The 15,849-nt window shown below is 38.8% G+C and overlaps 1 protein-coding gene across 1 annotated transcript in view; it reads right to left on the bottom strand.

Annotated features, from left to right (window-relative positions):
* Positions 1 to 250: 250 nt before the first annotated feature.
* Positions 251 to 15,849, bottom strand: part of LOC139277989 (interleukin-17 receptor E-like protein) — a 56,162-nt gene continuing 40,563 nt past the window's right edge. The window contains exons 10-18 of the mRNA XM_070896637.1: positions 14,399 to 14,562; positions 12,326 to 12,370; positions 11,499 to 11,556; positions 9,517 to 9,665; positions 8,938 to 9,003; positions 8,438 to 8,495; positions 5,332 to 5,442; positions 3,207 to 3,261; positions 251 to 1,929 (exon numbers count right to left, since the gene is read on the bottom strand). Coding sequence (XP_070752738.1) covers positions 1,893 to 1,929; positions 3,207 to 3,261; positions 5,332 to 5,442; positions 8,438 to 8,495; positions 8,938 to 9,003; positions 9,517 to 9,665; positions 11,499 to 11,556; positions 12,326 to 12,370; positions 14,399 to 14,562 — 743 coding nt within the window. The 3' untranslated portion in view covers positions 251 to 1,892. The remainder of the gene's footprint in view (positions 1,930 to 3,206; positions 3,262 to 5,331; positions 5,443 to 8,437; positions 8,496 to 8,937; positions 9,004 to 9,516; positions 9,666 to 11,498; positions 11,557 to 12,325; positions 12,371 to 14,398; positions 14,563 to 15,849) is intronic.

Here is a 15,849-nt window from a genome sequence, read left to right as displayed (position 1 = left end):
ACTAGATGAGGAGTGTTTATAAAAGCACAAATGGAATGCATCACATGGTTAATTCACCCAAGAGTTTATAAAACGCTTGTCCCTGATTTGTCAAAGCTGCACTGACAACATAGTGCTATATCTAAATTTGGAGTTCTTACTATCATCATCTGGTTGGAAATAAATATTCTACAGTAAGACAAAAGCACAATCAGCTCGACATGGACAAACAAAATAAACAACACAAATACAAAAAATACGTTTCTCTTTTATTTGTTTGTGGGTTTTTAAAAATTATAACGGGGTTCTAATTCATACACTTAGCAAAATGGTAATATGTATTCTCTATTTACACAATTACAAATGTCAAGAAGTTACAAAAATATAATTTACTTGTATTCTTCCATCTTTTTACAAATTAATTTTCGGTTTATAAATATTTCAGTAACCATCAAGAACACTGTAGGATATTCTTTTAAACCACAAATATCTATGCGCATTCATCTTTTTGTATGGGCAAGAATAAAGCAGTATGGTATTTGTGTCAAATTATAATCAATTGCAATGACTGTCACATCTTATATATCTTTTGGTATTGTTTTACCTTAGGGAACATTTACCAAACTGTTCCTTAACTGTGGTAATGGTTCAGCCATAAAATTATATAAGTCTGTTTAAAAAAAAGTCTAACTTTTTATTATCTAGTAGAAACCTCTCGTATTTTAAATAGTTGTTTTTAAATTCTGCACAGTTCCTAGTTGCAGTGTCACTAGTATTCATTTCACTGTATGTTGTAACATTGAAATAAAACATTTTTTTTCCTAAAGGGAAAAGATGTATATTCAGATAATATAGTTTTATAATACTCAACAGTACATTTTAAAATAATTTTTTTTTTAAAGCCATTTTGATATTAACACATTAGCAAACGCAAAATGATTGTATAAAAAGTCACTTTTGACAATTGTTTGGAATATCTAGGAGACAAATTATATATTTAATACACCTCTTTGCTCAATTAAGTCATTTTCATACCTACATTAAGTTAAAGTTTAAAATTTGAGCATTGTACGCGGACCACTGAAAGGTAATTTTTTAAATAGATTGTCACAAAGTCTTTACAAAATACATACTCAATAAAAAAATACAACAAGTTCACGAAGAGTTAACAAATAGTATAGCCTGGTTCAATACCAACTTGTATTTATAGAAACCCTTTAATGTAGTGACACATCCCAAGGCGAGTATTAGGAAAGAAAAAAATTGACACCAAGCCACACAAGGAGAAACTAGTGCTTGAGCCTCTTGAACATATCTTTGCACTGCTATTTATGTCACTAATATTTTGGACAAGGTGATACAATTTGATTGGCACCCTGCAGATTCTAAGTGACTCAGATTTATAGTTATCCTTAGGCTCAAGGATGGATTCACATAAAAAAGGGGTTATTTTTTTCCACAGCTACAAGGAATCACTAATCTATTACAAAAACATGAAAACCACTCCTGTGATACACCAATCAATAACCCGCATACGTTTGACTCAGAGTATGCCAGTCAAATTATTAGCTGCACGTGAATTTGTCCACACATGTTTATATGTTAAGGCCTGAAAACATAAAGATTGGTCTATCATCAAGAAGCATAAGAGCAAAATATCCAATGTCAAGCTTATTTATCCCACCATTTTTCTTAACCAAGCATTGAAGTTTTGCTGTGCATTCATTTGATCAAACTAGAATAACTGTTGCTGTTGCATCCATAATATCTTCAACAGCTTCTGCTGTGATAAATACCAGGAAATCTACTGATGCTCAAACGTATTCTGTTCACACGAGCACTTGGAGTAAACTTCATCTTCATTTCACAGAGGAATATAGCAAAAACTTTGATTGATGTGGGTGGCAAAACCATCAGAAGAGAGAGGATCCTTTTACTTCCACAGACATTCTGAAACACAATAAGAACACTTCTGTAATGCAAACAGAGATATGCAGATCATGGCCTGGAGTTTCCGCTCGATTGTGCTGGCACTCTTGATGCAATTCTCCCGATATCGGCGTAATCGCCTCAAAAGATCATGGAATTTTAAGCGCAATTTGCATTCAGCGCAACCCAAGTTTCCGCGATCTTTTGCGCTTATTTTAAAAACATTGCGCTAGAAGCAGGTCCCACCCACAAAACTGGCCACACCCCCAGGGTGAATTAGTCACCATTGGGAGTTTCCGCTCATTTGTAGGCCTTTGAGGAGACTCCAAAGATTTAAGCTGGAACTTTTGAGGACACGAATAAGTACATTTTGAATGAATTTTTAAAAATTTACTAAGGAACTCACGACTGTACCCTAATCTAAGAAAATAGTTGTGCATAATTTTTAAAAGTCATTTTTAGTCATTTAAAATCGGGTTACTCACAGGTGGTAGATTGACACGGTGATTGAAAATTTTTATTTTTTGTGATAAACCCATGTTCAGCTGTATTAATCAAACTTCACCAAGTTACCACTCTTAAATACATTAAGGAATATTGTTTTAAATCACTGCCCGATTGCGCTAGTTCATGGCAGATTTTGCGTTTGGGGAAATGCAAATGAGTTTGAGCAGAAACTCGGGCGAGTGGAAACATTTTTCAAACGGGCACAATTTGCACCGGAATAGCTGATTGCGCCCAAAGAGAAACTCTACCCCCATATGTTAATAACTTTCTGTACACGAACATTTTCTAAAAGAAAACAAATCACAACTGGTGTATATCTGTTTCTCAAAGGTGACATGTGACATGACCAAGTATTGGATGGAGGAATTCAACAACATTCCAGGAATTGCTGACAATTTTTAAATATTGATCTCGGTATTTGCTAAAATTTTATCCATAATCGTTTGCTATGTTTTTTAAAAATAAATTAAGGTAATTCAGACTTGTGAGTGAGAGGATTCTTAAGGCATGGAGGAATAAGCGGGCCCAACAGAAAAGGAAGATTGAGGTGCAGTGTAGAAAGCTACACTTCCAAATATTATTGCATTGGATCCAATACCAATGCTAATTTCAAATTCAGTTCGAAAAATCATTATCTTTGATGAATACTTCCTTTCTTATTAATAACAGGCTACAACAAAGTCAACCACCCTTATCTACAGTACAAAAATCGGCAGGCATTGATGACCGACAAGAAATGTTTTGTCATGCTTTAATGCTTCTGCTATTATCCACTACTGAAAGTTTCTTACCTTTTGGATGACTGGTTTGAAGGCAGAAACACTTTTCTGTAAGGCTGGCAAAGAGCTATATAAATGTTGAGTGGCATGAAAGATAAAGAAAACAAATCGTTAATATTAAACACATGTAAAAAAAAATTTTTTTAAACACAACTGTATAACAAATATTGGCAGTGGATTTGTGGCACTTGTAACTCTTTAGTTGAGTCTATTCTAAAGCTACTTTTATGCTGGTCTTGGCAGTGTTAATGACACTGGCTCTCCAGGTCTGCAGCAGCTGGCCATATCCTCTGCAAACTTGCTGCATTTCCTAAGTCTGGCTGCCAGGAAGACCCAGTTAAAGAAAACAGATATAAGGCAGATTGATCCATTTGCCACACTCCTTTTTTTTTTATTAAATAAAGATAAGCTGGATTGTGGCTATAGTTTTTATATTTGAAATATTGATGGAAAGCATCAATATTAATAGATTATAGATAAGGAAGGCATTAATTTTCCAGGAATTAATCATGAAACACATGTTTCACTTTCGCTGGGCAGATATTGTATAAACAATTGTAAAATCCTTTCCCTGAACACGTGCAAACCTCCCATACCTCAGCACCCCTCCCTTCGCCCAACTCAGTGAGAGTTTCGACTCATCAGAGGTCACTTTAACTCTTGGCGCTAGTGTCAAAAAGGACGATATCAGATTGGCTGCTCGTTGTCCCAGTCCCGATTTTTGTTTCCATTGGTATCAATATAACAGGCGGCAGATCCCATATTGCCAATTTTACACTATTGCCAAAAGTTAAAATTACCCCCACTATGTGCAAGTAATAAAATAAATTGACAAGGCAGATGGGAACAACTCTCTTCCTTAGTAGATGAATATATAACAAGGGGCATGAGGATAGATTTGAACTCTCAGTCAGCCAGTCAGCAGAGCATGCAGGCAAGCTACCCAATTATGTCGCCAGAAGGCCTGTCCATTTTGAGGGTCAGGCCTCATTACCAGGCAAGCTACATGCCGTGGATGGGCGTCCTGTTGCTGCTTGTCTGCTGCGAGATGGTGCAATTTTGGGTGGCTCTAAGGTCCTAAGCCAACAGGACGGTAGGTCCAGGGCCGGGGTGGGGCGCAGGTGGTGTGAAGCAACATTCCTCTCTAAGCTGTGTGGCCAATCGGCAGGTCCCGTGCAGGCCGCTCACCAGCTGTAATGCTGGACAAGATACCACACGGCAAGTTTAAAGGGACCACATACCTGAATTAAAAATTAGAGGGAAGGTTGGTGTGAGGGTATTATTGTTGTGGAGCCCACAAGGTCACTCCTACTCCTCTTGGCCCCGCAAAAATGACCCTTCACTTATGGGCTTCTTCCTCTTTACCACCCTGTGCTCCTGGGATGTGAGCGCATGGCTCACATTCTACCCAGTTGTCCCTCAAAATTGCATCAGGGTCTTATGTATGTCATAGGACCACATTTTGCATACAGTAATGAGGCTTCTGCCTGATTTAGGTGGGTGCTTGGGCTGCCTGATGGAAGGCCCCAGAAAACAGAGCAGCGGAGTGCGAATTGGCCGGAAAGTTCACCATCGCTATTTTAACTCCGCTACTGTCCCTTTTCCACCAGGCAGGCCGAGTTACAATTGGCCCAATCATCTCTTGGTGGCAACTAAACCAATAAAAAGTGAAACCAGGAAAAACGTCTCTTGATAAATGGTGTGGGAATGTGGAACTCACTGCCAGAAGTCCATAGATAGAGGATCAACTTAACTGTCTAATAGGAAGATAAATACTGAATTGGAAAGTAAGGATATTAAGGGACAGTGGGATTTAGGATTTAGAGCTGCCACCACTAAAACAAATGGTGCAGTAGTTTCAATGGTGTATTTTTGGATTTCAATTGAAATTTTAAAATATCTAAAATCTTTTTAATGCCTTTGTTTGCCATCACGATGAAAAATTGGACCTCTCGGGGAGAAATGTCTACTTTACTGCTGATTATCACCATAGCACTATATAAAGTGACAGTTCATACACAAATTATGTATTTCAGCTTGAAGGCATTTATGTTTTCATTATTTTCAAGATCAGAAATGCTCAGTCAATACTGACAGTTCAAAATCAATTACTTATTGTTCCTTTATTATTTCTCACCTATAAATAACATGTATCCAGTAAAGAGCATCAGAGTTACTAGGATCAATAAAATCGTAGTGATTGTAATTGGCCAGATATTTTGTGGGGAAGCACCTCTGGAGTTTAGATCTGTAACAGAAAGCAAATAGATATTAGATAACATTATGTACCGTACTGTGTAAAATATACAAGGAGGCATATACCAGTGACCCCTTCCCCATGTAAATGCCAGTGGGGACGGGGTGGCGGGAGCCTGGCCCCCATTCCCATTTTCCTCCTGTCTGCCCCTCTTACTGTCGCTCCCCAGGACCACCTAGTGGAAGGTGGAGGTAAACCCATGGAGGAGGCCTACAAAAGACCTCCTCTCCCACCGACCTGGCATCATGTAGGTCTCGGTCTCTGCCAAAACCTACAAAGCTGCAGCACCTGGTTTCTTTCTGACTCTTTTGTCCATTTTAAGGTCTATGGTGTCCCCATTGCAGCACCATTTCCATTCCCTTGTCTGCTCCGGTGGGCTCTGTATTGGTGGTGGGAAACCCAGCCTGTATGGTCAATGATCCTTGACCCAAGAAAATGACCAGGTCAGAAAGGCAGCAGAAATTCCACTCTGCCTGTACCCCATTGGCTAAAAGGAAACTTCAGCTCTATGTGTTACTACTAGTAGCTAATTAAGATAGATGAAGACGGATAATGTTGTTTATCCTCCATCTCTAACAGGAGCCAGAGTGTCTAATACCTCTAACTTTTCCTGCTTGCTACTTGTAGCAAAATCATTAACACGTTTACCATTTTGTTACAACTCGTGAACAGGTAATATCTTTCTCCCCTGTGGAGATTTAACCTCTCTGTAACACATTACCATTCCAGTTTTAACAGGTTTGTTGGGTATGCTCTGTCATGGATAGAGTCAACCATACACAAATACCACATGGCGCAAAGAAGATTTCTTCTGGCTACAATGTGCCAGCAAAATCATAAACAGAGCAAGAACATTTTCTATGCTCCTGAAATTGTAAACAATTTTGCTAGAAACAACACACAAAGGAAATGTTTTCAATAGTTTTACACTGTCGCTACTATAGTGACCAAAGGACATTTTCCCATAATGTTTATACTGTCGCTACAATATTGTGACCAGAGGACATTTTCTCACTATATTTACACTGTTGACACCATATAGTCAGCAGAAGAAATTTTTCTACCAGCTTCAAAATTCCATGGGACGGCGCACCTTCGCATATGTGCTGATTTGAGCCCACCCTGAACCTCTATTACTGGCCTAGCAAGATTTGAATGCCTTCAGCAGGGTGTACATCCCACCCCTCTCCCCCATCCCAACGGCAGAAGTCGGAAAGAGTCCTGATCCTGAGCAACGCTAGGATCTCCTTTGTCCCGCTGGAAGTAACAATTTTGTGCCCCCGTGGCACCACCCCTACTCTCCCAACATTCATGACCAGATTTTTACGGGTCCATAACCTTATATGGAGTAGGCAGATGCTCTGACCCCACAAAGCCATTACAGAAACTCAAGCACAATACCATGGCCGAGTTTCTGGCCCTCTCCCACTGAAGTTATGGCGAGTGTCTGCCATGGATTTTCAGTGTCACTATTTTATTCTCATAGGCTTGGTAGCCTATTGGTTATGGTACTGGGCTAGCCACCAGAAAGTTAGGAGTTCAAACACTACCATAGCAAATTGTGCAACTGAATTCAATAATTCTGCTAATTTGTGGCTACCACTAAAATAACCATAAAAGTTGTTGGGCTGTTGTAAAAATCTAACTAGTTAACTGATGTCCTCCAGGGACTGGAACCTGCAAGCCCCAACTCGCCTAGTCTATATTTGACTCTAATCCCACACTAAGTGGTATACAATGTCCTCAGAGCAAATAGGGACGGGCAATAAATGCCTTGCCAGATGTTCCACATAACAAGAACAAATTTTTAAAAACTATTCTCTAATGACAAGAGGAAATATTCTAATTATATTTATAGTGTCACTATGATAAACTATCAGAGCAAACCTCCCAGCTGTGTTTTTGTTTTCCTGTTTGGGTGCTTAGCTTCCTAAAATGACACATGTGGCATTTTCTTCTCACATTTCCTCATGCAGATTATTCAGCCCATCATCCTCCTATGGTCAAAAAATGTAGGTCAAAAAACCTGTTCGCCAAGTGCCAGGGATTGAACAGCACTTTAGATCAGATGCTCATCCAGCCCTAACATAAGAACACAAGAATTAGGAGCAGGAGTAGGCCATATGGCCCTTCAAGCCTGCTCCATCATTCAGTATCATGGCTGATCTTCGACCTCAACTCCACTTTCCCACCCAATCTCTATATCTCTTAATTCCCCTAGAGCTCTGATGGGATTAGTGCTAGTAAAGACTCATAAGGCAGTCCTCTGATCAGTACAACTCTGCAGAGCACAGCTAAGATCAGAAATTCATTATCCACTTGGAGCTCCACACATTGGTGGACTAATGCACAGTGCCACCTTGCTGCATCCACTGTGCAATTCTAATAGCTTTGCTCTTCCAAAAGGTCAATCAATCTTAAACCCAATAGGTCAATCTATCTTAAAGCTTGTTGCACAGGTTAAACTAAAGGAATAAGAGTGTATTAATAGTGACAGTGAAGTAATTGTCCACAACTGTTACACAGATCACATCAGGTGAAATGATGCATGCTTCTCGATCTCTACATAATATCACAAATGTTTCAACTTAATTATTTGATATTCCCAGTTAATATAGCGCCTTTCATGATATCAGGACATCCCAAAGCACCTTACAGCCAATTAAGTACTTTTAAAGTGTAGTCACTGTTATAATGTAAGAAACGCAGCAGACAATTTGAACACAGCAAGGTCCCGCACACAACAATGTGATATGACCAATTTTTTTTTTGTGATATTGGTTAAGGGATAAATATTGACCAGGACACCGGGGAGAATAGTGCCATGGGATCTTTTACGTCTACCTGAGAGAGCTGACAGGGCCTCAGTTTAACGTCCTATCCGAAAGACGGCGCCTCTGACAGTGCAGCACTGTTATTTCAAACAGGTTTCTTAACAGAATTAGAGATAGAGATAGAGTTCTAAAAAGATAAATCAGTTACTTACTGCACATTGTGTCACAGATCTGAATCCGAACAGAATATTCTATATCTGTTCGCCATCCCTGTCAAGGCAAATTATTTAGATTTGTGTTACCAATTGTTAAAATATTACATTTTAAATAAAAATCAATGTAACCCTGACAACTCAATAGGCAAGTGTGCTGTGTGGAGGTGTGTGGATTCAGTCCTTGGCCTGCACTTAGTTAGCTGATCTCAAGCAACTGGCAGTGAGTGGAGTGCTATAAAGAGCCTTAGCATCCCTGGCTGGAGAAGGGACCAAAGTGTCCTGCTCTGAACTCCAATCGAGCAAACCCCTGCTAGATGTGCTCTGGTGAGGACAGGTCACGCACTACATCAAGGTCAAATTGTCACACGCCCCTCAGTCTGGCTTGTCTTACACATGAATAAGATATCAAAGGACCACAATTACGCGTGGAACCTAATCGCACTGAGTTTCTAGCTTCAGAATGGGAAGTGAAAAATTAAGCGATGGCACTCACATACCTGCACACAAAAATCGCTGCCACATTCTTCATGAGACAAGGTGAAAACTCTAGAATAGGCACCAATCTATAACAGAACAAAGCATTTTAATGTTTTATTGTTTTGACAGAGAAACTCAAATGTAAATCAATGTGCAGTTTTCAAGCTATTTCAAATTTTTCTATTTAAACATTTACCCTAATAAAACACAATATTCAAATGACACTACAGGGGGACAAAATGGAAAGGTGATTTCTCTTTCCATAATGCGAGGTTTTTCTAAATGCAGAGCAAGATTCGTTTTGATTGTGAACTGTCTTACTAATATATACCAAACTAATACAATAAAAAATTGATGTCGTGAGTTTAATTACATAATTCAAAAAATCTAATGTTAAGAGTTTGTTAAATTTAAGTTTTACATCAGTGGGAAAGACTTCTGTTTTTTTGTAGGTTTTTGATAAATTTGAATAGCTATAAACCTTCCCATCCTATGGCAAAATATTCTATTGTTGCAAAAACTGCATTATATTAACATTTACAGTATCTTTTGTCCCATAGATTATTCTGTGGTCTAATCAAAAGTCAACATGAACTCACTGTATTTTCAGTAACATACTGCTCCTTCAGTGGTTCACACTTGTGGGGTTCAGTACTTTTACACAGAGCCATCTTGAATTCAGCCTTGTCGTGAGTCATGAAAGTAAGTTGGAGTTTGCCCAACAGCCGATTAGCACTCATGTTCCAAACTATAAATGAATACAGTTATTAATTAGTGACCATCGTGGTTAGAAGTCTGTTATGAAAATAGTATATTTGTAACTTTAAGCCAGTGAACACCTCAGCTATGACCAAGAAATGTATCAATGGCCTGGAATTTGCAGTCGGGATAACGCCATTGTTCATCGTCATTCTGCCTCTGAAACTGACTGCAACTTCGGGATTCAGTGTATGCGCAGACACATGTGGAAATCCTGAATTTGCACTCTTCACTGGCAGCTCCGAAACAGGCTGTACTGTGATGTTCTCAGCACAGGGAACGTTTGTGCAAAGCGTACTTCGGGGCCAGCAGCAAATGCCTTCACTTTGCAGCTGACCGCACATTCCGGGTCATTTTGAATCAACTCTGGAGGCCTTATTTAAAAAAGACGAGTAGATCTTAACTTTGTGCGATAGTGTAAAACAGGCGAAAGCAAATGGGCAGGCCGTTTTACATCACTCCCATTGAAGTCAATGGAAATTTAAAAAAGATCGGGAGAGATGTAAACCGTGCTGCCAACTCGCTATTGCCTGTTTTTACACCATGGCACAAAGTCAAGACCTACCCCATTTACACACACTTTACATGGAGCCTGCTGCCTCATGCACAAGACCTCTGTGGCTAGATGTGTATTTGTTTCGCTGTAGGTCTTGAAGCAGCTTCGAGCCAAAGGGCTGCTCCAGTGCTACTGCCCAAGTTGAAAATGTTCCAAACTGTAAGGCAGTTCCGATCACCAGTTCTCGGATAGGGTGTTTTACCCAGATGGGAAATGAAGAGGAAAAAGTGTTCCATCACAATGAAAAGAGACCTAATGGCAACAACAATCAGCTAACCACAAAATAGTCTTCAGGTCAAAAATAGTCAAATAAAAATGTTTGCATCTTTTTGTTTTTTGGGCCTTTATGTAAAAATGAAACAAATGCTCAGTCACAAGGCTGTGAAATGTCTTCAGATTGCAGGTGGATACAGGAGTGATGTGATAGATATCCTCTTGCACCATCCTATCATTATCTCTCTCGAACATGTTTGTACATCTCCAGTAATTTAATGCAAGGGTGAATTAAAACAATGTCATGATTTCAATAGGTGTGCCTCAGTGTTTTTTCTTGTTAGTGGTTTTCCTTTTGCATAACTCAGTTCGGAGTATGGCAGACTTTTTTTTGTGGGCAGTCTCCCTTGTCTTAGGAACTATGAAGAAAAACTAGTTCTTTGCAGATTTCTAATCTACTAACACATCTCCAGGATGTCCCCACCCATGCAATCTGCACTACAATACAATACAAAAATTGATTTAAAAAAATGTCCATCAATTCAAAGCTGGAAGTATAACTCAGGAATCAGGTCAGCAATTTGACAACTTTTGAAGCTTCATTTTCAATGTTGTTAGTGTGAGTAGAGGGTCAATGGTCGCATATCTGAGCAAATCTCAGCAAACTATTCAACCCGAGCGGGCAGCTCAGCTGAGTCCAATGCTGCCCCTCAGCACGCACACTTCCACAGGGGCCAGCAGATAGCAATCATGGGGTTTAATTTCCTCCAGTAGTTAATATGCTCACTACAAATTTCTTAAATGGGTTGACGATTACGTTAAAATAGTGCACAAAAGATTTTCACATGAGTGCGTAAACCCACACATCACCCAGAGTGTGAACCACAGCTGCCTAGGTCCCTAACCCATGAATGCTGCACCCAGTTGTAGTGTCGCACCCTCTGCCCTGACTCAGAGGCCAGCTAACTCAGATCAGATCATCTCATTTTAGGATCTGTGTGGCTCCGTGCCACACCACACAGCAAATATATTTACTTTCAAATGCAAATTTACCTGGTAAAAATCCAAAAGCAAAAGGACATCTGACCCAATAACCCTGGTCTGTGGTAAACTGAAAAATAAGTTTAAAATGTAATAGGGTTAGTGTTAGGATTACAAACATACATAGAATTAAAAATGATACATGCCTTTAGAAGGCTCATATTTTTATACTTGTACATATGAGGATAGGAAGCGTAATGCAGCATCCAAAAACAGGATAGATTCTCTTTTCTGAAAACATATTTAAAAATACAAAGATTTTCCTGTTCCAAAAAAAAATCAACTGTTTCCATGTTTGCCGATTAATTTTCAACTCTGCATGTGATTGTTGAGAAAACATAAAAACGCTCAGTTGGAAAACTCAGCATGTAATTTAGCCACACAAATTGAAAGATCCCAGCTTTGATCCCCAGTCTGTGCTCAGTTAACTGATTTTAACAATCCAGTAGCAATAGGAGTACTATAATTCACCTCAGCATCTCTAGGCTGGGGGAATGGGTGGAAATCAGCCAGGATTCATGCTCTTGAATGCTGTCTAGTGCTGGAAAGTCTGTGGCCTGATATTTGTCTCGGGCGGTGGAGCAAAAGAGGTTGCATCTGATCGGCCGTCCATTATATGCAGTGCCTGATATTCAGTTCCCTTGCAGTCAATGCAGCGGAATATCAGGCGCTGTTTTTAACATCCGGTCGATCCAATACTCCCATTTTACGCCACCGCCGGAGATAAATTTCTAGCTCAGTGAGTGGAGGTCAGCACTGGGCTTAGATATTTATTTCCTATAAAAAGGTAAAGAAAATCATAAGTTCTATTTAAGATGAAAGAATGGAAAATGCTTTACCTTTACACAGAGCCTTGGATGTGGATCTACACGTGAATACCTGACCTAGTAAACAAAATAATTGAAATAGCCAGTATTATTTTCTTCATTATTGACTTGAGTGTTTAAAAAAAAACTATACACAGAAAAAGTTTTCTGCACAAGCTAATTATGAATGAGGAAGGCCATGCAGCTCATAGTTCATCTATCCAGACTGACCCTAAACTTCCCTAATCACAGTACCCAATAGTTTCTTAGATGATGCCAGGGTTTTCACCTCCACCACTCTATCCAGGCGTCTATTCCATGTATTAATCACGCTTTATATGAAGAATAATTTCCTAATATCAATCCTAAACTGGCTTTTCACTGTTTTGAACCTCTGGCCTTTTAAACTACTCTCGCAATTTAATTTGATTTCAGGGTTCCAGATTGCCATTCACATGAAATGGTACTATTATTGTCTACACATCAGGCGCTGTCTGGTAAGATTATGAGAACTTGAGAAAAAAGGTCAGTATTATTGACAGCTCTACAGACAAACCACTGGACAAGGGAGTGGTCAAAGCTTATGCACCACTCCACACCCCACCTCATTGCCACCCATACTTCCTGTGGACACGGGGAATTAACAAATAGAGACCCAGATGTTCTAGGTCGGTTGGTGTGGTCTCCTGGCAAATAAGGCCCAGGACTATAGCTGACGATGCACAGCATAAGCCATGGTCTGATTTAATGCTGGGACTGCCAAAAAAGCAAATAGATTTAGCACCCTAATCAGGACAGGGCGGCGTGGTTTTGTATTTTATGAGGAGGCAAAATTGAAGTGAGATTTGATATACTTGTTATTCTGTGTTCACTTACTGACTGTAAAATAAAGCAGCTCAACAATTCATATCAGGCCTCATATCACTAAAATTTTAATCAGTCAACCTACTGGAAGATTGGAGAAGTGTACATGATGACATGTGCAGCTGTGTATTTTATTCTTCCTCGTGTAAAATTATTTTTTGAGAAATCATTGCAAGCACAAAGAAGGAAGAACAAAACAAACAAAGACATTTGCTATTCAAACTACACCTATTTTGTTTTTAAACTAAACTGTAATTTAATCTTTGCTCATCAAGTCTGACCCCCTAATTGATTCTCTGAAAGATCTGCCTGATCATTTCAAAACTCAAAGCTTTAATACATATAGTTCCAATGTTATAGATCTGTGAATCACTCTTTCAAAATCAGGAAACTGCCCGGTAGGAACCTGGGCTGCACCTATTTGCTGCTGTGTTTAATTTCCTATAATCTCCAGCTCTCCAGAATTGGACTAATGTCCTCAATCATCATTTGATTAGTTAATTGGCTGTTAAGCCACATGGGAGGTGCCAAATGTGCTTTATTGCATTCTGGTCATGATTGACCAGGTTTCTGTTGGGGCAAAAAATAAAATCTTATAAAACAAAGTCACCCACCAGAAAGTGGACCCAATTGATATTGAAGTAATGTCATTAAAATGAAAAATAAAAAAGTCATGCCAACATCCTGTTTTCAAAAAGTGAAAAATATCCCTTGAAGTAGCTATAACTTAAGCTAATCAAGTGTCAAAGTTGGAAATGGTCCAATATCGAAATCATTTATTATGCTGATGGTCAAATTTGTGGTTGCATAGTTTGATCTTTAAAAGGAAGTTATTCTCGATATTAGCACATATACAAAACAAAATTATTTTCCCCGTTTCAAAGTGTACTGTGCAAATTGGTGTTTTGCACATCGCCCTTTGAAATAGCTAGGTGCTGAATTACATTCCCCTGACCTTTTCTCTAATTATTTTTAAAATATTTATCCACTTCCTTTTGAAAAGTTTTAATGATTTTTCCCTTCATTCCTTTGATGTTATCCTTAAATTCATGCCCTCTAGTTACTGACTCATCAACCAGTGAAAATAGTTTCACACTATTTACCTTGTCAAACTCATTGAAGATCTCATCAAATCTCTTAATATTTTTCTAGAACTTAGAAGGTTATGTGGCATTTGTCACAGTTATCACGGTTAGCTTATTTTTAAGAATTTGTATTTAATTTCTAACTTTATTTACTTACTTTTTGTTGTACTTTGTGGAAGGAGTTTTGTAGGTCAATACACTGGTCATTGTTTCCAGTCATCCAGCAGAGGTTGACATCAACTTCCACAGGGCAGGCCGGTTCCCATGCCAACTCCTGCGATAGATGATCGTATGATATACCATTCCAGAGTTCAGCTGTATCTGTAGTCAGATATCAGAAACTGGCTTGAAGAATGTTTGCAACTACAAAATTATAATTTGTAGAAACAATTAAACACGTGTATTAGTTAACCCCACCCCACGAGTTTTTGCAGGAACGTACTGTAATGGCAACCAATTTTTCACTACTCATTCCCTTTGGGGAAATGATCATGTTTGCATTCAAAATCTCAGTTATAAACCTAAAGAGAGCCCAAGGCCACTGTATCACTTGTGATTTTATTCATTCCTGATTCTTATCTTTATGGTTTCTTTGGCCTTGGTATTGCACTGGTTAGGTTACACTTCAAGTTTCTGCTAAAATTCATTTGCAGAATCACAATCTTCCATGAACCAACGCAATCGCACAATGGAATAGAATGTAACCGCTTCTTTTTGTTTTCTTTCCATTAAAAAAGTATTCCTTGATGTATTTAAGAGTGGTAACCTGGGTGCAGTTATATTAAAACAGCTGAAAATAGGTTTATCAGCAAAAATAAGCATTTTAATAAGCGTGTCCAGTTCTCCGCCTGGAACTGGATTTTAAAAAATCACTGAAAATGACTTAAAAAAAACTATACTGAACTATTAAACATTTTAATTGGTGTACACTAGACAGTTTTAGTAAATTCAAGTATTTATTGATATGAAAAAACGTCTGAAATGTGCCGATTAATGCCCAAGAAAATGAGCAAAATTTTAACTGCTTTTCCAAACCAATGCAATTGGCAGAATCTTGCAATGTAGACTTTAGGCGGGGGTGGAGGGGAGAGGGGATGGCCAGTATTGTGGGCGGGGCCTGGTTCGGGCGAATTGAATCTCGAACCAGCGTAAAAGATCACAGAAAACATGAGCACAAGTGATTTGGGGTGTAACTCACCCACGTTTTAAATTCCCTGATCTTTTGCGTGGTTCAGCCGATTCCCCCTGGATTCCACTGGAATATGGGTGTAAATCTCACAGAAACAAGCAAAGATGCCCCACCACCACCCTGAAACTTTAATTAAATAGCAGACAAAGGAAAAGAAGAATGTAGCAAATACCTTAATATTTGTACAAAAATTTCAAGGCCTCTGAGTGGAATTCACAAATCAATGTGAATACTATATTTGGGGAAACACAATTTAGACAGCTCATTGTATATTACACCAAGTCTAAGCATAACACGGCACTCTTGTGATACTTCCATTTATGAATCCTTTTATTTAATGGTTTCTCTGAAAGTCATAACCTAGTGTCAAATTGGAAAGCATTTTTGTAACATTGATTTATATGCATCAGAAAATTTGC

Source organism: Pristiophorus japonicus, chromosome 13 (genome assembly GCF_044704955.1).
Source record: "Pristiophorus japonicus isolate sPriJap1 chromosome 13, sPriJap1.hap1, whole genome shotgun sequence".
NCBI lineage: Eukaryota > Metazoa > Chordata > Chondrichthyes > Pristiophoridae > Pristiophorus > Pristiophorus japonicus.
The sequence above is the reverse complement of the archived record's forward strand: the minus strand, read 5'-3'. Positions and strand labels throughout refer to the sequence as shown.